Here is a 26519-nt window from a genome sequence, read left to right on the forward strand (position 1 = left end):
AGAAGATGTTGGATATATGTTTTTGGAATGCAAATATATTCAGCTCTTATGGAGAAATGTGCTTGTAGAGTTTGAATTGTCTTGGGTTATGCCAAGGTCCGTATCACAAATGATAGCATCCATGTTAATCAGCAATAAACGCAGAACAAAGTATGGAAAACAGTGATCTTAGCAACAATTTAGGCCGTGTGGCTAGAAAGAAATGCCAGAATTTTTGAAGGGGCTGTTAAATCAGAAGCAAATGTGGGGGAGAAAGTTAAATTTTGGACAGCTACTTGGGTCTTTAGAACCAAAAATTTTGAGGATCTATCTTTTCTAGATTTATATAGAGAATCGAAAAAAATTGTCTTATTGCTCTGTTTTTAACTGTAACCATGGTTTTCCCCCGCCACAAGCAAGGCTTTTTAATATATAACGGGGAGGATCCTGTCTAGGACAAGAGGATCTCTTCTCTTTTTCAAAAAAATCTAGCCACTACATTGAAGCTATCTCAATGTCAAAAGGGAAATCTCTGGAGGAACTAACATCTATCTTTATCTATCCAAAATTGTGATAGTTTTTTTATCTTTCTCAAATGGTGGACTTATTGCTCCCAAGCTGAGTAAGTTGGAGGTTAGTAAAGAGGTTTGCTATTGGACACCAGTGGTGCCTAGCACCCTTAAGACGTGTCGCTTTGCAATTGGCTAGCGATACTCCCTAAAAACTATTATATTAAACTATATGGGACTTACTTAGACCAATAGCGATATTCATAAGTATGAGGGTGCTTGGCCCCACTGGTGCCTTTTAGCATTTCTTATTAGTAAATATCCTAAATTGAAGTGGTTGCGAGAGAAGATGACTTCTCTCTCAGCCTTGAAAGGGTTGACAGTCAAACCTTGTCAGTTGATAAAGAATTTCCCTGTTAGTTTGCTTAGACTTATTACATGGTATGATGTATTTTTGAGGATGAAATGAAATTGGCAAACATTACCCCATTTTGCCTATCTTCAAATATTTTTTATTTTGCTCTGTTTTTCCTAATAATTTTGATTGATTTATATATCAGAACATGGAAACAAACATAGTACTGTACGATATATATGGATTTCTTAAATGGATTATATATCTAAAGCTTTTATGTATATCTAGTTTAAGGTCAAGTCTTGCTTTGCTCAAATCAATAATACACTTGGAATTCTAAAGTTTATGACAATTTCAATATAATATTCCAACCATTACATATAAGATATATAAATTCTGATAGTGGCCTAATATTATACTATAGATATATGGTCTTCTGGTTTTGAGGCCATATACGGTGGTTTGTACCATGTATGATGGTTTTTTTATGTACTTGTTGCGACTATGTACAATATTAGGCCAAAAATATAAAAAATAAGTATTTTTTTCAACATAAAAATAATAATAACAGAAAAGACAAATGAATACAGATTGTATAACTTATATCAAGAAGATAATTAATTAATATTTATATGTAAGTCATCACTGTTGATTCTAAGATAGGCAGTGCATTGTTGCTGAAAGTGAATGGTAAAATGGATTAATGGCTCAACAAATAACTTGCTCATAAGTTTCTTTAAATACATTCAATATTTGGCAAACATAGCCTAAAAGAAACATGTTAATTACAATTACACAACAAAATCAAATCATTTCCATTAAACTGATGAGGACCCAAATTATCAAGACTGTCATTCATGTCTTGAGACTTGAAAGAAAGGAGAGCCAAAGCTCTACTACCTTCTGGGACCATAGAACATCCTGTAAAACGCATTTTATCCCACACACTTGGAAGATCACACAACAAAATACTTACAACAATCAAAATTTTGCTTTGATCATGAGCTTATTTCTGAGGAAAATTGAAAAAGGCATCAAGAGAGGTTAGGTAACATTTGACCAAACAATTGAAGTTTTCACAAAACAAAGTACTATAAAGGAACAAACTTTTGATCGGGGCAAGAGCCAAACTCTAATCATAAGGCATAGGCAAAAAGGCTGAAAGATTTGATACTATCCATCCACAATGTAAAATTATGTTTTAATACTCATATTTATGGCAGGATGTTGTGATACAACAATGACACAATGGAGGACCAAAAACAGAAATCAAGAACATAAACAATCATCTTAAAGAAATAGTAAAACATAATTGAATAAAAATAAATTCAGCAAAGATAACTTAGATGAGAGGGAGATCGAATTGTAGAGAAATGATTCAGCCTTTCATGGCACTCCTTATCTTCATTAAGCTTGAGAATTAGATTACATGGGTGTTGATTATGGTTTCAAGTTTTGTCTTTCGGGAAAGTAGCTGTAATCCGAAGAGTAGATATCGGAAGCTTGTATGGATCCGAAAAGCTTGCGTGGAAGATTTTTAAGAATCTGGAAGGTGTTTCCAAATAAGCTTGTACCGTGTATGGACTGTCTCTCCTGCATAGCTTGTTATTAATCCGGAGGTTCACTCCCGGAAAGCTTACCGCCAGTCTTCAAGGTCCATTATTAAGTCTCCCAGTATTACCATGTGTCACAGAAATGAGATTTCAGAAGTTGGAGAATTGAGAGTCATTGTATGAGGCAATAAAGCCAAGGAATCCTTGTTCCACTCTCACTCAACTCTACCATTACCCTCCTCTTCAACAACTTACTTTGTGGTATTGTGGATCATCGTTTAGATCCCTCCATATGGATTTATTTCTTAATCTCAAAACTCTTTAGATTTACTCCAGCCACTACTTTGAAGCTATCTTAGTGTCAGATGGGAAATCTCTCGTGGAACTAACATCTTTATCTATTATAGATTGTGGTAGTTTTGTATCTTTCCCAAATGGTGGACTTATTGCTCCCAAGCTGAGTGACTTTAGCATTTTGAATTGTCTTAATTAAATTGAAGTGGTTGCCAAAGAAGATGACTTCCCTCTCTGCTTTGAAGTCCTTGACAATCAAAGGTTGTCTGTTGATAAAGAGTTTGCCTGAGGTGGTCTGTCTGTTAGTTTGTCTGGTCTTGCTATATCCTATGATGTGTTTTTGAAGATGAAATGGAATTGGCAAGCATTACCCCATCTTACCACTCTTATTATTGATGGATTCGGAAATGAAGGAAATATGGAATCATTTCTGAAGGAAGGGCTACTGCCTACCTCTATTACATCTCTTGAAATCCATGATTTTGCAAGACTTAGAGGACTGGATAAAAATGGGCTGACACAACTCACCTCCTTGCAAACACTTGAGTTAGAAAGTGATTTTGGTTGTTATACAAAGCTTAATTGATTGTATAGATTAATTTTTAAGTGTTAATTTATTTGGTCTGATTAGTGGATAGAGTCATTGATTAAAACTGCTTTCAAAAGTCAAAAGGTTTAGATTGGAACTAATAAACATGAAAGTCATACTAAGATGGGCATGGCATTGGTGCTAAAAATGAATGGTAAAATGGATAAATGATTCAACAAATAACTTGCTCATAAGTTTCTTAAAAATACATTCAATATTTGGCAAACATAGCCTATTTATATATATATATTACATTTTTAAAAAAAAAAAAGAGGAGAGATCATTGTCTTAGACTGATCACCCTCTTCTATAGATTAATGCCCTCACTTAAGGCGGAGGAAAGCCGCTTAAACAAGAGACAGAGAAAGTACAAAAAGCAGAAAAGAATAAAACAAACAAAACAAAATCAAAACGAAATACAGAAAAATACAAGGAATTACAATGCAGAAGCAAGGTTACAACAAGACTCTCCATTCTCTGCTCAGGTCTAGAAAGGATAGGTCTTCGAAATGCTTTGCTCTAAAAACCCATGTTGCTGTCATGTTACTTAATGTACAACCTAATTTTTAAAAGTACTAGATATGAGAAATTATAATATATATAGGTATATATAATTATATTGCTCCAATTTGTTTTGACAAGCTTTTGATGAGAATGGAATGACTAGTGAAATAGCTCATAAGTCCCCTGTTTTTGGTCTCTTACTTTTTGAAAATAGATATGATTACACAGATATGTGTGTTTTAGTATCTCAGTATGTTTGCATAGTATTCACTACTTTTAACTCTTTCAATGGTAAATTTTTCATTGTTGGTTGAAACCTTATGCAAAGAGATGGCTTCCACAACATGAAACAAGCAATGTTTGTGTTAGAATGTAATTTTGTTGTTTTTGTATTTGTGGGTTTAGACTTGTTTCGTTTTTCCTACATATTTTAGCTTGTAACCACGATTTTCCTCGGCAGTGAGGGCTATGAATAAACTTGGGAAATAGGTCACTCGGTGGACATGTCATGTGACCTTCATCTCTTCCTATGGTCGACTCTATAATGAAGAGGAAGATTTGTGCATGGATTGTTTACAAAAATCCTATTTAATTTTCTGAACAATTAGTTACTGTTACAAAATCTTTTGAGATGTTTGATGGTGTAATTCTCTTTGGTTTTGTATAGTCGATTGAATTGGATTGAATTAGATCAATTACATTTCGAGTCTAAACCAAGTATGGAATCTTGGTATTTCGGAGCATGGAATCAGAGTTGAGAAAAAGTTCAACTTTTAAATTTTCTATGCCTCTTTAATTTACTATTCTCTTAAGTTGAAATGGTACTTGTTTAGTGTCATGTTGCTATACTTTAATTTACTATTCTCTTCACCAAGACAGGTAAATTCATTTTTGTCATGCATGATCTTATGGTTGATTTGGCTAGAACTATTTCTGAAAAATATAATTGTTTGTTAGAGGAAAATGATGACATTGATAGGCTTGAGAAGAAGACACGTCACCTTGGATGTGACATGAAAATTTATATTGATAACAAAATATCTAATTATGATTTTGAAACTACTCGTTTGCGAACCTTTTTAACATTTGATTCAAGATATTCTGAAATCAATTTTTCTAAGGAAGTAGTGCAGAATCTGCTATCGATGTTGAAATATTTGAGAGTATTATCTTTTCGTGGCCTTCATATAACTGAGTTATCTGATTTAATCGGTGAACTAAAACATCTTCGCTATTTAGATATTTCTGGCACCAAGATTGTGAGGTTGCCCAAATCTGTAACTAAATTGTACAATTTGCAAACGTTGAAATTAGAAGATTGTGATCAACTTGAAACTTTGCATAAAGATATGCATCATCTCATTAATTTAAGACATCTCGTTGTTAGTGGAGGTAGCCTAGTTGAGATGCCAAGCCAAATATGTAAATTAAGAAATCTCCAAATGTTGACAACTTTTGTTGTGGGAAAGAATAGTGGTGCTAAAATAGAAGAGTTAGTAGAACTTCAAAGTCTACATGGGGAGCTTTCCATCATGAAGTTAGAAAATGTGGTCATTATTACAAAAGCATCAGATCAAGTTAATGTATTGGATAAGAAGCAACTTGAGAAATCGTGTTTGGCATGGAGTTTTAATGATGTTGTTGTTGATCCAAAACATGGAGAGGGTGTGCTCAAAATCCTTTCACCAAACACAATGTTGAAGCAACTCAAAATTCTTAATTACCCAGGCTCAAAATTTCCGAATTGGGTTGGGAATGATTTGTTTAGCAACATTGTTGAAGTAAGGGTTGATGGTTGTGAGCGTTGTTCCATTTTACCACCCTTTGGGCAACTTTCTTTGCTAAAAGATCTTTACATTTCAAGATTCAATTAAGTAGTGATGGTGGGAGCTGAGTTTTATGGGAATAGTTCTGTCAAGAAGCCATTTTCATCATTGGAAACATTGAGATTTGAGAACATGCCATCATGGGAGCAATGGCATTCAATGCAAACTGAAGAGGCAACGACATATAAGAAGCTCAAAACACTTGAAATTTTCAATTGTCCGAAGCTTGTTGGAGATTTGCCTCGCTTCTTTCCTTCATTAGCGGATATTAGAATTGAAGGAGACAAGAAATGTGAATTATTAAGTCTCCCAAGATCATGTATCAGGAAAATGAGTAGTCATCACCTAGCGAATTTGGTAATGGATGTTTCTTCCACTCTCCCTCCACTCTACCCTCCTCTTCAGAAGCTTCAATTGTTGTCTTGTGGATCATCGTTTAGATCCCTCAATATGGATTTATTCCCCAATCTCAAAACTCTTTCAATTGGTAACAACCACTATTTTGAAGCTCTTTCAATGTCTGATGGGAAATCTCTTGAGGAACTAACATATTTACATATCGAGCATTGTGGTAGTTTTGTATCATTCCCAAATGGTGGACTTATTGCTCCGAAGCTGATTGAGTTTGTCATTAATTATTGCCTTAAATTGAAGTGGTTGCCTTAAAAGATGACTTCCCTCTCAGCTTTGAATGATTTTGAAGTCATAGATTGTCCGTTGATGGAGCCTTTTCCTGAAGATGAAGGTAGTCTTCCTGTTAGTTTGTCAAGACTTCGAATATCCTATGATGTATTATTGAGGATGAAATGGAATTGGCAAACACTACCCCATCTTACCATTCTTCATATTTTGGTAATAAAGAAGATATGGAACCATTTTCGGAGGAAGGGCTGCTGCCAACCACTATTACCTCTCTTAGTATTATGTCATTTGCGAAACTTAGAAGCCTGGACAAAAATGGACTTAGACAACTCACCTCCTTGAAAACACTTGAGATCTTGGACTGCCCTGAGTTGGAGACATTGTCAGGAGAAGGGTTCCCAACCTCCCTCACCTCTTTAGAGATAGATGATTGTCCTCTGGTGAAGAAAAAATATGACCCAGAGGAGAGTGGGAATGAAGAGTATTGGGCCAACATTAGTCACATACCCAATGTCCAGTTTGGTATGTATTTTCTAATCAACAACCACCGTGTAATTGTATAGAGCATGGCCTAGGGTTTACCGAAGACTCTTGTTTTTCGTCTGTTATTCAATCAATGAAAGATGTTATAAATTATCAGGTGAGTTTACAAACAGTTTACATTTTTTCTTTATGTAACATTTTCTTGAAAATTACTTCTGGGATATCCAAAATATGCAGAAGTTCTTTTCCACAATAAAATATATACATTATGGTTTATAATTTTATCTATTATCCATACAACAATTGCATTTTTACTTCAAGGGAGTTTATTTTGTTTGGCTTTACTGTTTAATAATTTGTTTATTTCGATCAATAGCTTCACAATTCTTTCACCACTTAATCATATGCATATCTTTTACCTTCAATTTTCCTCTAATGCAGAGACTAGTATTGCAGATGATAGAGGAGATTTCACAACCTGAAACAAGTAATGTTCATGTTGGATTATAATTTGGTTGTTTTGGTATTTGTGTCCTTGTGGGTATTTTGTGTACTTATATTATCTGGTTTTCTTTATAATTTATGATGTTTAGGGCTATGAATAGTTAGGTCACTGGTGGGTATGTAACCACGATTTTCCTCGACCATAATTAGGTGAGGGCTATGAATAAACTTGGGAGGAGGTCACTCGTGGACATGTGACCTTCATCTCTTCCTATGGTTTAATTGCAGGCACGAGATAGTTTTTTATGTTTTAATAACTCTCTACATGTAAAGTAAAGGAACTGTGTTGTACTGTATTTTATTATAAATAAAAATGCTAAGTTGTATAGAGGAATGTTTAATCTTTTTAAGTCATTGATTAAAACTGGTTTTCCTCATTATTTTGAAACTGATTTCATAAAGAAATATACATATATCAGAACCTGGTAACAAAGCTTCTGTAATTATGTACCATATGGATTTTTGAGTGCATTATGTGAACTGTATAAAACTTGTCATAACCTTAACTTTACAATCAAAAGTTAGGATACGCTGGGGTAAGGGTTTCTCTGCTGGAAGTTGGAGCAACTCCCTTATTCCTTGGCATGCCTGAAGTAGAAAAATAATTTACTCATTTAACTGAACCAAAAAATAAACATGCATATTTATACAAATCCAAACAAAATATTTACACTTGTACAAAGAAACAATGAATAATGTTATAGGTATGTATTAGAAAAAGGTAAGAAAGGAAGCAGCCATGCATGAATGGAAGGAGTAAGAAGAAAGTTTTAAGCAATGCTCAGATTCTTGAGCATATATAGAAGAAAAAGAGCCCACAATTTATGATTACAATTTGCAAATGAACTTACCAATTTTATCTGGGCTTTAATTGATGCAATAAGGTGAGTATACTCTTCAACTTGCCTGTCAATGTGTAATATGGGATCAGTATACTGAACCCAAAAGAAGTAAAGAGAAGCTTGGTGTGAATAACTAACAGACATAGACTAGAAATGTTAGTAAAGCATCCCATACGATACAAGTTGCATCCACCATTATATGTAAAAACACCCAATATTCATGTTAGATGTGTAATTTAATTAAGAAAAAATAATAATCAGAGAAAAAATACTCACTTGGATAATCTTTCCTCCCTTAAAGTTATATAATTTAAGGCTTCGGACCACGTGAACTCTGCATGAAATCCTAGTCCAATATCTACAAATATGCGTGTAGTGTCTGGCCTGTAAGCAAGCAGAAAAAGTATCCCCCAGGACAGGACCCAATATTGTCAGTAAATACAGTGTGTAAAGCACCACTAATACTACCAGGTGAAAAAGGTAAATCTAAAAGCTGAGAGCTTTCCTTATTTTTCAAAATGTACATATTGACCAATGAATCTAATGTTATACTACATTTTCTTCAGGTTCTGAATGGTAACGCATATTGCATATGAACGCTTACTAAGCAAAAGTACTTTATGGTAGTAGTTAATTTTTCACCACATAACCATGAAAATAAACAAACAAACATTCAAGATGCAAGATGCCAGTCCACAGGAAGCACCAGCACAAAGACACTAATACAGAAGACTTACACATCAGCTTGCATGTATACTTCAGAGCCAAGATTAACCTGTGTCCTAAGACTGGTTACACTATTTTCCTCCATTGTTTCTATATTCTTCCGTAAATCTGAGCTTAGATTCATTCAAGTCAAGTCGTTCATGAATTAAAATGGTAAAGCTACTTACAGGAGAATAAAGATAAATAAGCCATATATTGTACAAGTTTCCAAAAGAAAGAAAATTGAAAAGGATACAAAACTTTTTGTTGCTCAAACACCTTATCCCTGCAAAAGGAGAAGATTGAAGGCAGTGAAAATTACACATTCACATTCAGTCTTCTTCCCCTATGTACATAACAGTTGCTAACAATACCATTAGCTTTTCTTTTCTCTTTCAATCATTCAAAGAAGTATCTCTCTCTCACACACATATTTCAGTCCAAAATGATGCAATCAAAGCTGGAAAAGGTGGGAAATGGAACGTAGAGATACAATTAAAAATAAGTACTTGGGGTTATCAAAAAAAGGTCATACAGTATTACAGTGAGTGAGAATATACTTTGCTTGTTCAAGTTCGAAGGTTTGTTCTCATTAAAGGAAAAAAAATGTTTTTAACTGAAAGGCCAATTACGATAGAAGGTGTTTAACAATTAAGTTCTCCTATTAAATAAATATTAGAAGATTACAGCAGTTTCACGATATCGTTAATTAGGTTGCTAGTTAATCAATCACAACTCACAAGTGATCATCAGTTGAGTTCTAACTTAGGAGGCATAGTTGGGTTAACTTTGTTATACTGGAGTGAACTTTGTTCTTTGATAAGCAAAGGGGGATTGGGATTAGCAGCAGCACCTAATTACTTCAGCAATAAAACATGAGCTTCTTGATATTCTCACTAAGTTTGGGTAGTGGCATAGTCTTTGGAGAAGCAGCTCGAGAAAGTGAGGAAATAGTACTTTTGGAGTCCGATCGCTCCAGGTAAAGTCTGCCTCTGTATGCAGCCAAGTGAGCATAATAAACTGGGGGAACCAAAGAAACTGGTTTAGTACACCTTACGTATGTATAACAAAGATTGTACACCAGTTTCTGTAGTTCATCGGAAGTGAATTGGCTTTCATCCCACAGAATATGATAATGTGTTGGTCGGCTTGTTCCTTTCATACCCCAATGGCTGCAAAGATAGAAATCAAATTCTCTTGGATGAGTAATCACTGTGTCCACCACAGTTCCTGGGGCAATATTTTCATCAGAAAACTGGTTCTGTACAATTGAAGGGTCTAGTTTGAAAGGAAACAATCTAGTGTGGTGCCTTTTCTGGACTACTGCAAAAGTTATGGGAGGTTTTGAATCAGGATATCTAGAAGAACAAGCTGCTTTAATGGCCTGCAGTTCCTCTTGAAGAACTTTGTAGAATTGGGTTTCACTTACTCCGTCTCTGAAGAAAACGATTCTCTTGGGGAGTTTGCCAACTGCCTGGTGGAAATCATCCAGCAATTCTCCTACCATGGCACCAAGATCCTCAATGATTTCTTGCCTGTGCTTTTGGGACCTCATTCTTGAAACATACTTGTTTGCTGCTGGCCAATTCATGCTGCCAACAACAGCAGCAACAGATGGGCTGACATCATCGAGTGGATGAGGATGAGTAACATCTGCACCCATGAAGATCACAGGCTCATCGGATTGAAGCAGTCGTGGGATCTGAGATGACAATGAATTGTATAGAGCAGTTGTGCAACCACCTATTTTGGCATTGATTTTAAGAGCCAAATTTGCCAAGAACTGTGAATTCGGCTTAGAGAGATTCTGGTACAAGCAACACTGACTTACAAACCCAACACTAGTCTCTGCTATTCGCTTCAAATCTGCATACCCTTTGTGTTTTCTTTCCATAACACATACTAGCAGTTGGAGATTGTTTGATGCAACTCTTTGAATTCTTTTGAGTTTAGATTCCAAAAGGGAAACATTGTTCAGGACTTGTGTTGGTTCAAACTGGGGGCTAATGATTGTGTTTTTGTTAAGAAATATGCCCAACTGTTCACACCTCTGAGTGAGCTGGTTTATGAACGTTGGAATGCTTGATTTCTGTTCAGCGTTGCCGCCAAAACTTATCAACGCCCACCTTTCAATTTGAGTCCCTTCAAATACATGGCTGTCCAGAAGGTTCCATTGTCGATCACGGCGAGAGGGAACTAGGTCTCTAATGTGCCCTCCGTCACCAAATTTTAGCTTTGGAGGTTGAAGAAGTCTTCCATTTAATCTTGTCATTTCTCTGGAGATGTGGAGTTTGAATTCTCTTCCCTGGACGCCACTGCCAAAACACAAGAAATGAAAATTTAACAAAGAAATATTGTTGGCAATTTAACACAATATATTATTTTCTTCCAGATTGAGGTTACCTTGTTGGCCCAACAGGCCCTTGCATGACACCATCAATAATAGCTTTTCTCTCTTTAGGCCGTTGGCAACCCATCTTAAGAATTCGTGCGGTCTGATCATCTGAGAGCTTTCCAAGAAATTTCTGGCCTTCACATACCATGCATAGCTCCATTGGAAGATAACATGGTTTGCTCCTACTAATCTGCAAGCATGGCAAATTCCTGTATTGTATGTCATAGTTATAGTGATCCTTGAAATAACTGATCAGCCTTAGATTATTCCCATCCCTATCTGCAAACCACAGATTCTCAGTGGCTTCCTCAGTTAAGCCATAGACACGGTACCTCTGAACAGTTTCCCTGTGGCAAACAAAGATTCTGATGTTCTTCAATGCTCTCTCCACTTCCTTCCTTTCCGGACCAATCAAACCCCTTGTCTTCCTTTGAGGAAGGTCTCGAAGAAACTCGAGGCGCTTCTGCAAGTACGAGATTACTCCAATGCTTTCATGGAAAGCAGTCACTGAGAAATCCACATTAAGAGCTAGTCCTTGTTGAGTTGGTCTAAGGCTCTGAAAGAACCCTCTCAACCCAACAGCTCCTCCTCCAATTTCTTGACTCCCTCCCATTGAGCTGGAATAGAGTGATCTCCCCACAGGTATGCACTTCTCAATGGAACCCTCCCTCAATACAACATCCAAGGCTTGGAGATAGTCCTGAGGAAGTGGAATCCAATCACCTCCTTCCTTGTTCAAGTAATTACTCAGCTCTTTCCCATCAAGCTTGGACACAAGTTTGATGTTTAACCGAAACAGTTTAAGCTGTTGATGATTCTCTTGAAATCCATTGAGTTCTCCATATGGAAGGCTTGGTTTGTTTGTGGGTATTGGAAGGCTTATAAAGAGTTCAAGTTTATCTTTTTGGAATTCAACTGGGCTGTAAAGATTCTTCCGGCCATCATAGGCAGGAATAGCACCACATAGAACAGCAGAGTTGTCCTCTACCAGTTTCTTTTTGATCATTCTGGCTATTTCCTTGGAGGGATAAGGAGATATTTCAACATTGTAGTGGAAAATCCTTTGACAGGAATCAAATTGGACTAGAAAGTGGTTTGCCAAAAGGGATATAACTGACCCTTCTACACCACCAGAATCTGGTCTCCTTGCTGCTACCAGGGCTTGACCTGGTTTTCCACTTGTGAACGTATGCTTTTGGAACTTCCATACATCTTCTTGTTTGAGAGGCAAACTACTTTGCTTTTGGAGCCCCTCTGAGATGAACATATAAAGAGCAAAGTGAGTTACAACGGTTCTACACCACTACTACTGCATATATTTAGAAACATTTAAGCCTTAAACATCTTGGAATGAGTTTTACTCTCATTACAGAAAACTATATATTTAGAATATGAACCGATGGATAATTATAAGAGAGAGAGAGAGAGAGAGAGAGAGAGAGTACAAAAAGAACAAACAAAGAGAGAAATATATATAAATATATGCTTTTTCTACGAATCATCTTATTCATAAAAGCTCAATGAAACGAACGTACCCCTCCAAAAAAGAAAAAACTAACTAAAGACGAAATTTTATTTTTGTTGCATTCCCAAGAACAAACAATTTAAAGGGTAGAAAGAAAGATAATAACTAAGAAAAAGAAACAAAACAAACAAAAAGGACGAAAGCTTTTCCAATTATTACCTGGTGAAATTGTGACATTGGAGACTTGGGTGTCCGAAGAAGCAGCAAAAGGAGGATTGTCTTTCTGCTTGCATGGAGGTTTGTGGAGGCGGGTTTTTGATCTGAAGCCATGATGATGGTTCAAAGGAAGAGGTGGTGTTAAAGCCAGTTGCAAAGGTATCGGTATTGGAGGTGGTAGAGGAAGAAGAGCTGGGTAGTATCTATGAGTATTGTATTGGTTTTGGTTACAGATTCCAAACTGATTTGAGTACTGAAGTAGCTGTTGTTGATACTGGTACTGGTACTGATGATACTGATATTGATACTGATACTGATGACTATTTTGAGGGCTGGTTCTTCTACCCTTTAAGCTTCTCGCTTTGTCTTTGTATTTCTTGTTACCATTAGAGTCCTCTGTCTCTTCCATGAAAGAGGAAGATAAGAAAAAGTCTCTTTTTAAAAAATAATAAATAAAAAAAACAGAGAGAAGAATATTGTTTTTGGTTGCAGATTCCAAATTTCACTGACAATGTTTAGATCAGTTAGATCAGTCCTCATATTTTTGCATCCTTCCTTTCACTGACAATGTTTATATCAGTTAAAGAATCATTCTGGTCCAAAGAATCATAATCTTGTGTACTTGTCCCAGGCTCATTCTCGTTATAAATACTGTTATTCTTCACAGTTCCCATCTCGAAATCCTGAAACTAAATAAAAACAAGGTAAGATATTTGCTTATCTTACAGTCACACATTGAAAACTATTAAAAATTAAAATCGTGTGTCAAGCAAACTTGGGAAAATCAATCTTAAGCATTTGTCACTTCCCCCACAAAACAAAACACCAATAATTACACGTGGTACTTTTGATGTTAGATTCATTCAGCTATCATCTTCACATGCCTAAATTCTTTCAACTTCTTATTGAAATCATTGAAATGAGATCAAAAAATGACATCATAACAAAATATTTACCACATATGTTCAAGTCCAGTAAGTAGCAAATATTTGTTGTTTATAACACAATAAGTCATAAAAATTCAAAATCAAAATGAACAATGCATATCTTCTTTTTGTTTCATTCATGATCAAATGACAATAAAACCATGTTAAGAGACAAAGGTTACTCAGCAAAGACAAAACCATGTACTCGAGTACTAAGTATCCACAAACACGAAACATGAAAGCATATAGTGTTTATGTGTGTATGTATACAAAACACTTGCAATCAGATTCAACAACAAATTTAAACGCCATTGACATAAAATCCGTAAAAATCTAATAAACAATAATCAATAAAGCAATACCCAGTTCATTATCTACCGATTATTATCAATAAAGCCCATTAAATAAAATATCTCCAATCCAACTCAAAACACAGTAGCAAATCCCAATAAGAATGTCAATAATATCGCAGATTCAAATATATTGAAGTTTAAAGCATATTATTCAAAAAAAAAAAAGAAAGAAACCCAATAAAAACTGTGTATTTGAAATCAAACTGGGAAGAGCTATGAAATTGCAAGACTGCTTGAGTATTTGTGTGAAATTTACCTATTTGGAACCAGAGATTTCGAGAGCGACACTGGTCGTGAGCTAGAATATATGTATATATATATATAATTGATGAATTTGTAATTGTTGAAGAAAAAAAATAAAGAAGAGAAATAATAAAGCGTTTGCAGGCGAGGATATGAGAGGTATATTTTGTTCAGCTGGAGAAGAATATAAAAAGAGGGATGAAATTGGAACAAGCAAGCGATGTTGAGGGTATATCCGTAATTTACTTATCTAAGGTTGATGAGTTGGTGCATTCAGCACCGTTGGATGTGTTGACTTGACTTATGAGAGTAAAGACCTTCATAAATGGGCTTCTCTACAACTTTTATTTTTTAAAGAAAAAAAATTTAAGAAAATTCTATAATCCAACCCTTTGATATACTTCTATATGTACGGGTATATAAGTGAATTTTTTTAATTTGATTCTTTTGTTGTTATTTAAGACATCACATCAAATTTAAAAAAATTTAATATGTTAAAAATAAATAAAGTTCAAACAACACGTTACACGCATAATTTTTCTTATTTTATATAAGTGTGAAATAAGTTATTTATATATGATTATAAAAAAAAGTTACTAAAAAATTTATACACTTTTTTTAGTGGGTGCACTATAGAATCGTCCAAAACACGAAATTGAATCGAATCACTATGTGGGAAAAAAGTTAGATATATGAAATTGAATTTGAGCTATTTTGTGGTGTTAAAGCCAGTTGCAAAGGTATCGGTATTGGAGGTGGTAGAGGAAGAAGAGCTGGGTAGTATCTATGAGTATTGTATTGGTTTTGGTTACAGATTCCAAACTGATTTGAGTACTGAAGTAGCTGTTGTTGATACTGGTACTGGTACTGATGATACTGATATTGATACTGATACTGATGACTATTTTGAGGGCTGGTTCTTCTACCCTTTAAGCTTCTCGCTTTGTCTTTGTATTTCTTGTTACCATTAGAGTCCTCTGTCTCTTCCATGAAAGAGGAAGATAAGAAAAGGTCTCTTTTTAAAAATTAATAAATAAAAAAAAACAGAGAGAAGAATATTGTTTTTTGTTGCAGCTTGAAGGTATATCAGCAAAAAAGCTGTAGTTTTTTCAGAGAGAGGGAGAGAAGGTGCTTGGTTTTAGTTCCCAAGGTTCTTTGTGTACAGCCCCTACTAAGGAAGGTCCAAATAAATATAGCTTTCAAAGGTGGGGAAAAAGTGAAGGGTCTGGGTTGCCTTAATAGAAATGGGAAAGCCACACCACACCACACCAGAGTGAAGGAAGAGTTTATTTGGAGTTTTGCAAACTATTGGGTTTGGTTTGGGTGTATGTGTGTGTGTGTGTAAATAAATATGATTATGGGAGAGTATAATTTTTAGAAGATTTTGTTTAGGGTATTTCAAATGACCTTTTTATGAATACACATTGACTATCTGTCAAACACAAAGGGAAATTCCCTTATATTTTTATTTTGTTATTTATTATTTTTTTAATCTGCTAGTGAATATGGTTGGAAGTCAAAGCAGGAGGGAAATACTCTTTTTTAGTTTTATTTAAATGAGAAATAAACTAGAAAAGCTTATTTAATTCTGACAGTGATTGCCTACTTCTTTCAGACTTTTCATCAATTCATCCCCTTGCTTATTAATTATATGTGACAATACAAACGACACAGTAACTTTTAATATTATTTCATTCTTCTGGGACCATTTGCTTGCAGACCTAGTGTTCTAAAATGTGGGCTAGGGTAAAAAAGGAAGAAGCATAGTGTCATTAATTAAGGGGAAAACAAAAGTCATTATCCATTCTCTTTCTTTATGCATTCTTTTTTGGGACAATTTAGCAGACCTGATCTTTTAAGGGGTAATTGAAGGGATTTCTATTTGTTATGCCTTCTTTTGAGACCATTTGTGATTTGTCATACCAAATGTTCAGTGTCAAAATGTAAAGGAGAAACAATTAACAAAGTCACTACTGTGTTTTTCTTCTGGAAATTAACTCATTATTAGAGATATGTTTAAGTTATAACAATAGAGTTAGTAATTGTAAATGTATTGAACTTGTCAACTCATACCATTTATAGACTAATGAAAACTCATTGTAATAGCAGTTCTTCTCCAACCCCTTTACTTTGTTACTCTCTTTAACTTAAGGCAAACTCTAAGTGATAACTTTTTTCACTAAGAAAACAAAGTTCATTGCATATCAAGCTTACTAAACTTTTACTCAACACAACTCTGCTGAAACGACAACAAGAATTGAAGCTTCAACTTAGTAAGCTTTCTTTATTTATTTTAAGGGATCCTTAGGAAGTTGTTAAATACTGAAACCAACATAATTGTAGGGAAAATGCAAGATCAGAATCTTATCGACCTTAAAAATTTAGGAGTCAACTTTTCATGTGGCCAATACCTCATATATGAATGAAGATATGATGTTGATTCTTGATCATCACTCTCAGGCTCAACTATGCCAAAAAAACAGCATCTCTGTTTCTTTGAAATAAGGCAAGCAAGGAAGGCAAGTGTTGACTTAAGAATTGAGATGATCAACCACAATCAACTTCTACTGAAAAAACAAAAACATGTACTAAATCTTGTCTCACCCTTATTTATCTCATCACTTTCACTCAAGCCACCCTCTACTTTATAGCCTACTTTTTGCCTCATCTTTCCTCAACATGATTAGTGGTAGTAAGAAAAGAATGGGTCATTCATGCACTTGGGGGAAGGTGGTTTTTTTCTATTTTTTAATTATAACTAATTTTTGTTCTTGTTTTTATTTTTTTTAAGGGATAAGTACATTGTTGGAATGGGTGATTGGACAATATGATTAGCGTGGAGCCTCAAGATATTCAACTCACTCTTTTTGTTTTAGGATTTGGACCACATCATATCCACTAATTTTATTATCACAACATATATTACTTTATTTATGAACTCTTCCAAGATATTGACACGTCAGAGTCTGACTTCCCATAGGTTGACATGTGCCCCAATAAGACCGGCTCAAACCAATTGAGTGTACAATTACCTGTTAAGAGAGAAAAAGAAAAAAAAAAAGTTACCCACATAACAAAATCAGAAATGAGTCGTTATTAACAAGCTGCCTCACTGAATTGGGTGTTAAAAATCCTTATACTTCAATCACCAGCTAATCCTACAAAAGTAGCTATGAAATTGGATTCGTCACATTACTCATTTAAGACTTCTAAAGAGTCATTACGATTCAAATCCATGACCTCCAATTTCAAAAACTGCTTGGGAGTAAATACTTTTTATTAGACCACTCACTTGGTGGTTAGGTCTCCCTAGTCCATTATCATTGTTTTGCTTTCAAACCTACTTTACTATCCTCATTATGCCTACCGAAAAGACAACATGTGCTTCAGTTCATTTTATCACAAGAAAAAAATATAAACTTTTTTTCTACCAAAAATAGTTCTAAAACATTCCACAAGATAAATATTTTAATATCCTTGTAGTAGCAGTAGTAATGGAATAAGGTTGTCTATGTAGTTTCTAAATGTTCTTATTCTTATTTTTTTTTTTTTTATCTCCTGCATAATTTTGAAGGACAACCATGGAATATATTCCTATACCATTTTTGTGATAATGAGAGAAGACAAGGAAGGGAACAAATACATGGGGAAATATGAGTTCAATTAGAATAAAACAATAGGAAAAGCTGAATTTGATTGCTGCTACAGTGAAAATGAAACCTTCACATGAGTGAGGAATCTTGCTACTTACAATATTTAGCAGTACCAAACTATTGAACTGCTCTTCTCTATCTTTTCCTTTTTTTTTTTTTTTTTTTGGATCTAAGTTCCTCTTATCTCATGACTTAATCTAGGCATAAAATGAGTATAACTAATACTTTTTACTTCATAAAGTCTAATAAAATAATCAGTTTCCAAAGTGAATTTCAACTTTGCCATTGCTTTGAGATAATACCGAATATACTTATGTATAGATATACTTTTATTTTGTTGTATAACTTTTTCAGAGTTGAATATCGAGACAATGGGGTTTTGATCACCATTCACCTTCAATCACTGCTTTGATGTGTGGTTTTGTCATTCAACAACATATATCATTTTGATTTGAAAAGAACCCAAGAAAAATTGCAAAAATAATAATAAAATTATTTTGTCTTGACCAGCAAATGGAAACGCCAATTGAAGTGTTTCTCATCTATACCAATCATTAATAGGTGGATTGTGAATAAGTAGTGGGCAGCATGAACACATATTTGATGGTGTTTATTTATAATGCCATTTAGTTAATAGCATGAACATTATCTAATGGTGTTTATTTATACTTTTGCATTAATATTTGAATTTTATGGTAAGAGTAAATCACCAAGTTCCCAATAAGCAGAAAATTAATTACCCGACCAAAATTATCTTCTGTTTTGGTCAAGATAAGGTAAAGTTGAGAGTCGTGAAAAGAATCAAGACATTGAATATTGGCGTGATGAATGCTAAGAAACAATGTAAAACATAGGAATCAAATTTATAAGTTTTGAAAGAAAAATAGTCTTTTTTGTATAATTCCTCAGAAACCAAAGTGAATATTCGAATTTGACTGATCTACATCCTAGAATTCTAACTTAGCAAAAACAAAAGGAAGCACATGGCCACAAACATGATTTGAGCAATTGTTAAAGGATAAACTTTTGACAATTTGCACAAAAAGGGGAAGATTTAGTTTAATTTAAAGTTGGTAACTTTTCTTAATTCTTGGTCATACTTATTGTGAAATGAAGATTATCCAGAAAAAGGAAGATCTTCAAAATGATCATCCAAATTTTATAAGACCTAGTATCTTGACTATGTTAGCAAGATATGTTAATGATGTTTGAGACCAAACAAGAAAACATTAATGATGATTTAGCCGGTAAAAAACCAAACTTTTGAATACTATTCTCATGCTTGCATATTTCAACACCTAATAGCATCTTGCATAGATTCAGAAGATGTAGTTTAGATTTTGCTTAGCTTCAACAAAGATTACAAAACTTTTAATTAGAATAACACAAGGAATGAATGCTACTATGTTAATCTGAGCATCAACATTAATGAAATTTTTGGCACAAAGTGTTAACATTTTCACGATTTCTAAAAAACAAACAATATTCATACAAAAGCATTGTGTTTCCAATATCCAAAATCTATTGTCTATGAAATCTATCAATATATTTAGGGTAAATAGAATTTTGAATCCTGTATTTTGAAAACATTACCTATCAAGACATTGTGTTTTTCAAAATTATACAAAATAACACCCTGAGCTCAATTTTGTACTATTTTGAAAATACACAGTTTTATTTGTCCATTTAACAAATAAAATATCTGATTAGTACTTTTTGTAAAATAGAGGATTCAAAATAGTATTTATTCATCAATCTATGTTTAGCATTTACTTTTAATATAAATGGAGAGCACAATGTAGTTTCATAAAACAAGATTTCGGTTCTTGTTTTGTCAAGAAACATTGTTTCTGTTAAAGAATAGACTTCAACCACAGCAAAAGTACAAGAAATTCTACAATAACATGTAACATGGACTGATGGAAGTTGTACACTTTATTAGGTAGTCGAAAGATTCAACATGCATAATATATTTATATTAAAAGAATGGCCTTATTTGAAGATCATCATTTCATATTCATTGGGTACATGCCAATTTTGCATACCAATACTAAAAAAACAATTAGACAAAGATAAAACTATTCAACAACTTCTCTTTAAGCAGCTGATTCTATAAGATATTATTCCAACAGCTAGTCTGAAAAAAAAATATATATTCTGAATATATCATTTGTTGAAATGAAATTATATATATGTAATGAATAAATTTGGTGTTGCTTAGTCTGAACTAACAATCTTCCAAGTATACCAAAACACGATATAAAGACTAATCCATGTCATGATGATCTTCATATCTGCTTCAAATCAAAAATAGCAAGGTGGAAATTCCAGAGGGCTCCAAAGAAGAAGAAGATGATGAGTAAGAAAAAGAAAGTGATCCTACTTCTGATAGTGGTATGATTACTTCTAAATAAGCTTTAGAAGTTTCATTAGTGGTCATCTTAGGCCATCTCTAACCAACATGTAAAATGACAAAAATAATATGGTTTCGTACTAAATATAATTCAACAAGACTTCATACCTAAAACAAATTATTAGAGCATAATAATTCAACATGCCATGTCATCAGGAGAATTATATATATATATATATAGATGGTCTTTTGGTTAGACTTGACATTATCCTAAAACAAATTATTAGAGCATAATTGCTACTTAAAATACTTTTTTATTTTATCTATTAAGGGAAATGTAAGAATTAAGAACAAAGACCCAATACAGAATAGATGAGATTCAACTCAAAAGTGATTAACTGATTATACAATGAAGATGAAAACCATTCACTTAGTCACTAAAAGAAAAGATTCAGACAACAAAATAAAGTAAATGTCTTTTTAACCAAACCAATGTAGGAAGGTGTTACTACTAGTACTGGGCACTCTGTGTCTGTACAGTAGAGAAGGTCTTACTACTAGTGTTGGGAGTTTTGGACTCGACATTGAAGAAGTCCTGAAGAGCAATCATCTTAATGGTGTTGGTCTTCAAGCTCTTGATCGCCTCTGCAGTTGCCAAAGCTCCAGCGATGGTTGTTATTACGGGAACCTTGTAAGCTAGAGCCATTCTCCTCAGCTGTCGTCCATCGATCTGATCTAGTGCATCACCTGAGCTTGTGATCACCATTAACTGGATTTGCCCATTGGATACCATATCGCCAGCATGTGGTCGACCCTCGTGCAACTTCAGAACTCGTTCCACTGGGATGCCTGATAATTCAAGGACATGAGCTGTTCCTGAAGTTGAAACAATCTTAAATCCAAGCCCTTGGAAGGCCTTTGCAATCTTTTCAAGATGAGGTTTGGTCAAGTCATTTAAGCTCAGGAAAACTGTGCCAGATAGCGGTGGCTTCTGTCCAGCTGCAATTTGAGCCTTGGCAAATGCAATGGGAAACTCGTAATCAATACCCATCACCTCACCAGTGCTACGCATCTCGGGCCCTAGTAATACATCACAACCTTGAAACTTCTCGAATGGAAGAACGGCTTCCTTTACCGACATGTGAGCAGGGATTACCTCTTCAGTGAAATTTAAGTCGTAAAGAGACTTTCCAGACATAACAAGTGAAGCATATTTAGCCAACGGATGTCCAATCGCCTTGGACACAAAAGGAACTGTACGAGAAGCACGAGGATTCGCCTCAAGTAAGAACACATCTCCAGACACTGTAATGGCATATTGACAGTTCATGAGGCCACACACATTAAGTCTCTTAGCCAATTGTATAGTCCATGTCCTGATTGTCTCCAAGCAAGAAGATGGGATGGTTTTTGTCGGAAGTGAGCATGCGGAGTCACCAGAATGAACCCCAGCCTGCTCAATGTGCTCCATTATTCCGCCAATGACAACATTTCCATAAGAGTCAGCAAGTGCATCAACATCAATCTCAATGGCATCTGACAAATACTTGTCAATAAGCACGGGAAGTTCGGGGTCAACCTTTACAGCATTTTCAAGGTAGGTCGCAAGTTTTTCGTCATTATAGACAATTTCCATAGCCCGACCACCCAAAACATATGAAGGACGGACAACAACTGGATACCCAATCTCCGCTGCAATAGCAAGAGCATCAGCTTCGCTTTTGGCAATTCCTCCTTTCGGCTGTTCAACTTTTAATTCCTTGAGAATTGCATTAAACCTTTCTCTGTCCTCTGCTGCATCTATTGAATCCGGTGTGGTACCCCAAATGCGTACATTCCCATCACCACTAGCACATTTAAGCTTATGCTCATCTAGGTACTTCTGAATTGGTAGAGCCAGCTTTAGGGGTGTTTGACCCCCAAACTGCACAATGATGCCATCGGGACGTTCCAAATCAATAATGTTTAGCACATCTTCAACAGTCAGTGGTTCAAAATACAGACGATCACTCGTGTCATAATCTGTAGATACTGTTTCGGGATTTGAATTCATCATAATTGTCTCATAACCTGCTTTCTGAAAAGGATGAAAGAACAAGCAAAACATTTACAAAATCAGATAGAACCAAAAATCATAAGGAATAAACAAACATAATCGAAAAAAGAGCACAAACCTGAAGAGCAAAGGATGTGTGGCAACAGCAATAGTCAAATTCAATCCCCTGACCAATTCGATTCGGTCCACCACCAAGAATCAAAACCTTCTTGCTTTGGGTGGGAGATGATTCACACTCAAAATCATATGAAGAATACATGTAAGGAGTATCAGCCTCAAACTCAGCAGCACAAGTATCCACACGCTTGTATGCTGGAGCAACACCTAGAGATAGCCTAGTTTGTCGTACTTCTGTCTCAGTCGACTTGGTGGCAAAAGCAATCTGTTTATCACTGAAACCTCTTCTTTTCACTTCATAGAAATCATCTTGCGTTAGATCTGACAAGCTTCGAGCCAAAAGGAACTGTTCTACATCTACCAGCTCCTTAAGCTGGGTGAGGAACCATTTGTCAATGTAACTCAGTTCATGAATGTCATCTATCTTCATTCCCTTCTTCATGGCAGCATATACAGCATGAATTCGATCTGGGTTAGGAACACGTAAGCTATACTTCAACTGGTCCAAGTCCCAATCAAGTTCCTTTATCTTACCACAGCCCCATCCAGAGTGACCACATTCCAAAGACCTCACTGCTTTCTGGAAGGATTCTTGGAATGTTCGGCCTAGTGCCATTGATTCACCAACAGATTTCATTTGTGTCGTCAGTATTGGCTGTGAACCAGGAAACTTTTCAAATGCAAATCGAGGGATCTGCATGATGAACATTGGAGAAAAATAAGTAAAAGAAAGAATAACAATATGTATATTGACAATTTCAGTCCCACCATGCAGAAAATACCAATTCAAATTTGATAGATGCCCATGAAAATCAAAATAAACCTGACATTTATGGTATTTGATAAAAACATATTTTTTTGTTAAATTATTGATAAGACACAGCACATAGCTTATAAACAAATGCGCAATTTTCTTACGAGACATCAAAAGCTATGATCTATTCCAGAGTACCACGACATCAACTAAATCATCAGATTCAGTTATTTGTTTGTGTTTTCTTCTATATTTATTATTCGATGTTAAATCATATTGCCACCTTTGAAAACTACTAAAACCATGGGCGCTAACTAAAGTTGAACCGCCGAAGGCTTTAAAAAGAATTAATAAATACAACTGAAAAAAAGAAGAAAACATTACTTGATAATAAGAAGAAAAACAAGATAAAAGCCTTAGAGAAGTGGTAAACCTCCTTTACTCTTGAAAAAAAAAAGAAGAAAAACAGATTTGTGCATATCATTGAACAACAAATAAATAAATGTGTGAGTGACTCTATTACCAACAATAATTTTAACCTCTGATATATACATATATATATATATATAGAGAGAGAGAGAGAGAGAGTTAGACAGACATTCAAAGCAGAGAATTTGTTTTCTCTTAAAAAGCATTAACAAAATGAAATTTTGCTCAAAGTTTCAATGCAAAAAATGAGGTTAACCCCAGCACTAAACAGTCTAACTTAAAAATAAGAACTACCTATCACCATCCCCTACAAACTTACAAGTTTAATTATGCCACTCTACTATAAAACGAAAAAGGCAATCATTGTCATAGACAAAACACAAGGCATTTAAATTTAATAAAGTAGCAACTGCAGCACCAGGACAATACAAGTTTCAGTCAATACCCAATTTACACATAAACCTATTTCAATATCTGCTGTTGTCTCAACAGAAGAGCACTAAGCACCCTCAATATTTAGAACAAACATATATACATTATATAATTACATTTATCATCCACAAAGTACCACAACCAAATAGACCCTATTGAAAGTTGAAACTGTTTACCTTAGCAGCAAAGTGAAAATTAGTTCAGCAAAAGAGTTTGAATATTTGAGTAAATGTGAATTAAAAAATGTACATACAGCACACACATATGTATAAAAATAAGAAGAAACTATACTTGCCTTTGTCACCACATAATCTATGGAAGGCTCAAAACTGGCAGGTGTCTTCCTTGTAATGTCATTTGGAATTTGATCCAATGAATAACCAACTGATAACTTAGCAGCCATCTTAGCAATAGGAAAACCAGTAGCCTTAGAAGCCAAAGCTGAAGAGCGAGACACTCGCGGGTTCATCTCAATCACCATCACCTCGCCATCGATTGGATTAACAGCAAACTGCACATTAGAACCACCACATTCAACTCCAATTTCCCGAATTATCGCTACGGAGTAGTCTCTCAACCTCTGGTACTCCTTATCAGTCAAAGTTTGAGCTGGAGCAACAGTAATAGAATCCCCAGTATGAACTCCCATTGGATCAATATTCTCAATAGAACAAATGATAACCACATTGTCAGCCAAGTCTCTCATAACCTCAAGCTCATATTCCTTCCAACCCAACAAAGATTTCTCAACCAAAACTTGAGTAGTCAAACTAGCATTAAGCCCTGCCTTACAAATAGTCTCAAATTCCTCTCTATTGTAAGCAATCCCACCACCAGTACCACCCAATGTAAAAGCAGGCCTAATGATCAAAGGAAACTCACCAATCTCATTAGCAATTTCAAAGCAATCATCAAGAGTTGTTGCAATCCCTGAAGGTGGAGTCTTTATGCCAATGTTCTTCATTGCCTCCTTAAACAACTCCCTATCCTCAGCTTTCTTAATGGCTTCAAGCTTAGCTCCAATTAACTCAACCCCATATTTTTCAAGAGCACCACTCTCAGCTAAAGCCACAGCCAAGTTCAGAGCTGTTTGGCCACCCATAGTGGGCAACAATGCATCAGGTCTCTCCTTTTCAAGAACTTGTTCCACCAATTCCGGAGTCATCGGAGTAATGTAAGTCCGGTCAGCAAGGTCAGGATCAGTCATAATGGTAGCCGGATTTGAATTAATCAAAATCACTTCGTAACCCTCTTCCTTTAAAGCCTTACAAGCTTGAGTACCCGAGTAATCGAACTCACAAGCTTGCCCAATCACAATGGGTCCAGCCCCCAATATCAAAATCTTCTTCAAGTCCGTTCTTTTCCCAACTTTGGAAGGTGGCGCCTCCGTTGCCACCTTCTCACTCCTCACCAAGTTGACTCTTTGAGTCTTGTTCTCCAGTCGAGCAAATTGAGTAATCGGACCCCATGGACGAAGCTTCAAAGCAGCAGTAGAAGAAGAGGCCTTTCTTGGTCCTGGGAGCTTAGTGGAGCCAAACAACAATCGAAAGGTGTTGGCTTTAGAGGAATAGAGGGAAGAGGAGAAAAGGGTCGATGATTTTGAAGAGACATAATTGCAGTGATTCATTGTACAATGGCTCATTCTCTATCTATCTCTTATCTCTTCTCTGAGTGTAAATATAACAGAAAAGGCTTTGAGGTTTGAGGTTTGAGGTTTGAGCTAAAAAAACAAAGAGAATATTATTGATTTGAGGTGGAGAGTTAAGGTTAATGGTGGAAATGGTACTTAGGTACTACTGCTACTGCTACTGCTACTACTACAGAGTACAGAGTGTTGTGTTTTGATTTTGAGTAAAGTAATAGTATAGTACTACTCAAACTCCAAACAACACTAGTGTGTTAAAGATTACTAGGGTTTTTCTTTCATTATTTCGTTTTGTTTTGTTACGTTAGGCCATTGGCCCTCCTTATTTTTTAGGCCCAGCCCGAATTGTTGTGGTGGAAGTCCTTAAGGAAAGGGAAATTTTCATAAATATGTTTATTTTTTGGGCAATTTTTACTAATATACCAAATTAACATATTAATCTTACACTTACCGAAAAAAACAAAAATACCATATATACGTATATCCCTACCGAAATTTAGGAAAAAAATTCCTACCGAACCATAAAAAATTGGATCAACCCGTGCGTATCGTACTGCCAAACCGTATAAAACCATTTGAGAACAAAAAAAAAATCAAAAAGAAACCTTCAAAAATTCAAAACACCATTGAAGCTCTGCAACTTTCGAACCTGCAAAAACAAAACACCATTAAAGCTTGACAAAAGCTTCGATCAACA

At 35.1% G+C, this 26519-nt stretch overlaps 4 protein-coding genes across 5 annotated transcripts; 1 reads left to right on the forward strand and 3 right to left on the reverse strand.

The window, feature by feature from the left end:
* Nucleotides 1-3544: 3544 nt before the first annotated feature.
* Nucleotides 3545-9401, reverse strand: LOC115697621 (uncharacterized). Its single transcript, XM_061119100.1, has 5 exons — nt 9042-9401; nt 8818-8919; nt 8357-8464; nt 8090-8144; nt 3545-7826 (listed from the first exon to the last, which is right to left on the reverse strand). The coding sequence occupies exons 2-5, from the start codon at nt 8889-8891 to the stop codon at nt 7710-7712; spliced, it is 354 nt and encodes a 117-aa protein (XP_060975083.1). The 5' UTR covers nt 8892-8919; nt 9042-9401; the 3' UTR covers nt 3545-7709.
* LOC115697619 (putative disease resistance protein At3g14460) lies at nt 4680-5657 on the forward strand. The gene has a single exon (XM_030624698.2). The coding sequence runs from the start codon at nt 4680-4682 to the stop codon at nt 5655-5657; it is 978 nt and encodes a 325-aa protein (XP_030480558.2).
* Nucleotides 9402-9426: 25 nt separating the features above from the next.
* On the reverse strand, nt 9427-15853 carry LOC115697111 (protein argonaute 7). Of its 2 annotated transcripts, none has more exons than XM_030624015.2 (4): nt 14397-15853; nt 12865-13550; nt 11189-12434; nt 9427-11100 (listed from the first exon to the last, which is right to left on the reverse strand). In XM_030624015.2, the coding sequence occupies exons 2-4, from the start codon at nt 13268-13270 to the stop codon at nt 9648-9650; spliced, it is 3105 nt and encodes a 1034-aa protein (XP_030479875.2). In that variant the 5' UTR covers nt 13271-13550; nt 14397-15853; the 3' UTR covers nt 9427-9647. The 2 variants fall into 2 exon arrangements, with proteins under 2 accessions (XP_030479875.2, XP_030479876.2); XM_030624016.2 differs by having other exon boundaries at nt 12865-13544; nt 14397-14728.
* A 4830-nt stretch (nt 15854-20683) lies between these two features.
* On the reverse strand, nt 20684-26118 carry LOC115697110 (carbamoyl-phosphate synthase large chain, chloroplastic). The gene is made up of 3 exons (XM_030624014.2): nt 24473-26118; nt 22564-23256; nt 20684-22466 (listed from the first exon to the last, which is right to left on the reverse strand). The coding sequence occupies exons 1-3, from the start codon at nt 25817-25819 to the stop codon at nt 20901-20903; spliced, it is 3606 nt and encodes a 1201-aa protein (XP_030479874.2). The 5' UTR covers nt 25820-26118; the 3' UTR covers nt 20684-20900.
* Between the last annotated feature and the right edge of the window lie 401 nt (nt 26119-26519).

This window comes from Cannabis sativa, chromosome 7, assembly GCF_029168945.1.
Source record: "Cannabis sativa cultivar Pink pepper isolate KNU-18-1 chromosome 7, ASM2916894v1, whole genome shotgun sequence".
Lineage (NCBI taxonomy): Eukaryota > Viridiplantae > Streptophyta > Magnoliopsida > Rosales > Cannabaceae > Cannabis > Cannabis sativa.

Bases quoted from the DNA above. Each gene is read 5' to 3' on its own strand.
- LOC115697619 (XM_030624698.2), top strand. From the start codon at position 4,680: ATGCATGATCTTATGGTTGATTTGGCTAGAACTATTTCTGAAAAATAT.
- LOC115697621 (XM_061119100.1), bottom strand. From the start codon at position 8,891: ATGGAGGAAAATAGTGTAACCAGTCTTAGGACACAGGTTAATCTTGGC. The intron at 8,465-8,817 runs GTAAGTCTTCTG...GCTTGCTTACAG, and splicing joins GTATACATGCAAGCTGATGT to GCCAGACACTACACGCATAT. The intron at 7,827-8,089 runs GTAAGTTCATTT...TTTCTACTTCAG, and splicing joins TTAAAGCCCAGATAAAATTG to GCATGCCAAGGAATAAGGGA.
- LOC115697111 (XM_030624015.2), bottom strand. From the start codon at position 13,270: ATGGAAGAGACAGAGGACTCTAATGGTAACAAGAAATACAAAGACAAA. The intron at 12,435-12,864 runs GTAATAATTGGA...TGTTCATCTCAG, and splicing joins CAATGTCACAATTTCACCAG to AGGGGCTCCAAAAGCAAAGT. The intron at 11,101-11,188 runs GTAACCTCAATC...GTGTTTTGGCAG, and splicing joins GGGCCTGTTGGGCCAACAAG to TGGCGTCCAGGGAAGAGAAT.
- LOC115697110 (XM_030624014.2), bottom strand. From the start codon at position 25,819: ATGAGCCATTGTACAATGAATCACTGCAATTATGTCTCTTCAAAATCA. The intron at 23,257-24,472 runs GCAAGTATAGTT...TTCATCATGCAG, and splicing joins TAGATTATGTGGTGACAAAG to ATCCCTCGATTTGCATTTGA. The intron at 22,467-22,563 runs GTTTGTGCTCTT...CATCCTTTTCAG, and splicing joins ACACATCCTTTGCTCTTCAG to AAAGCAGGTTATGAGACAAT.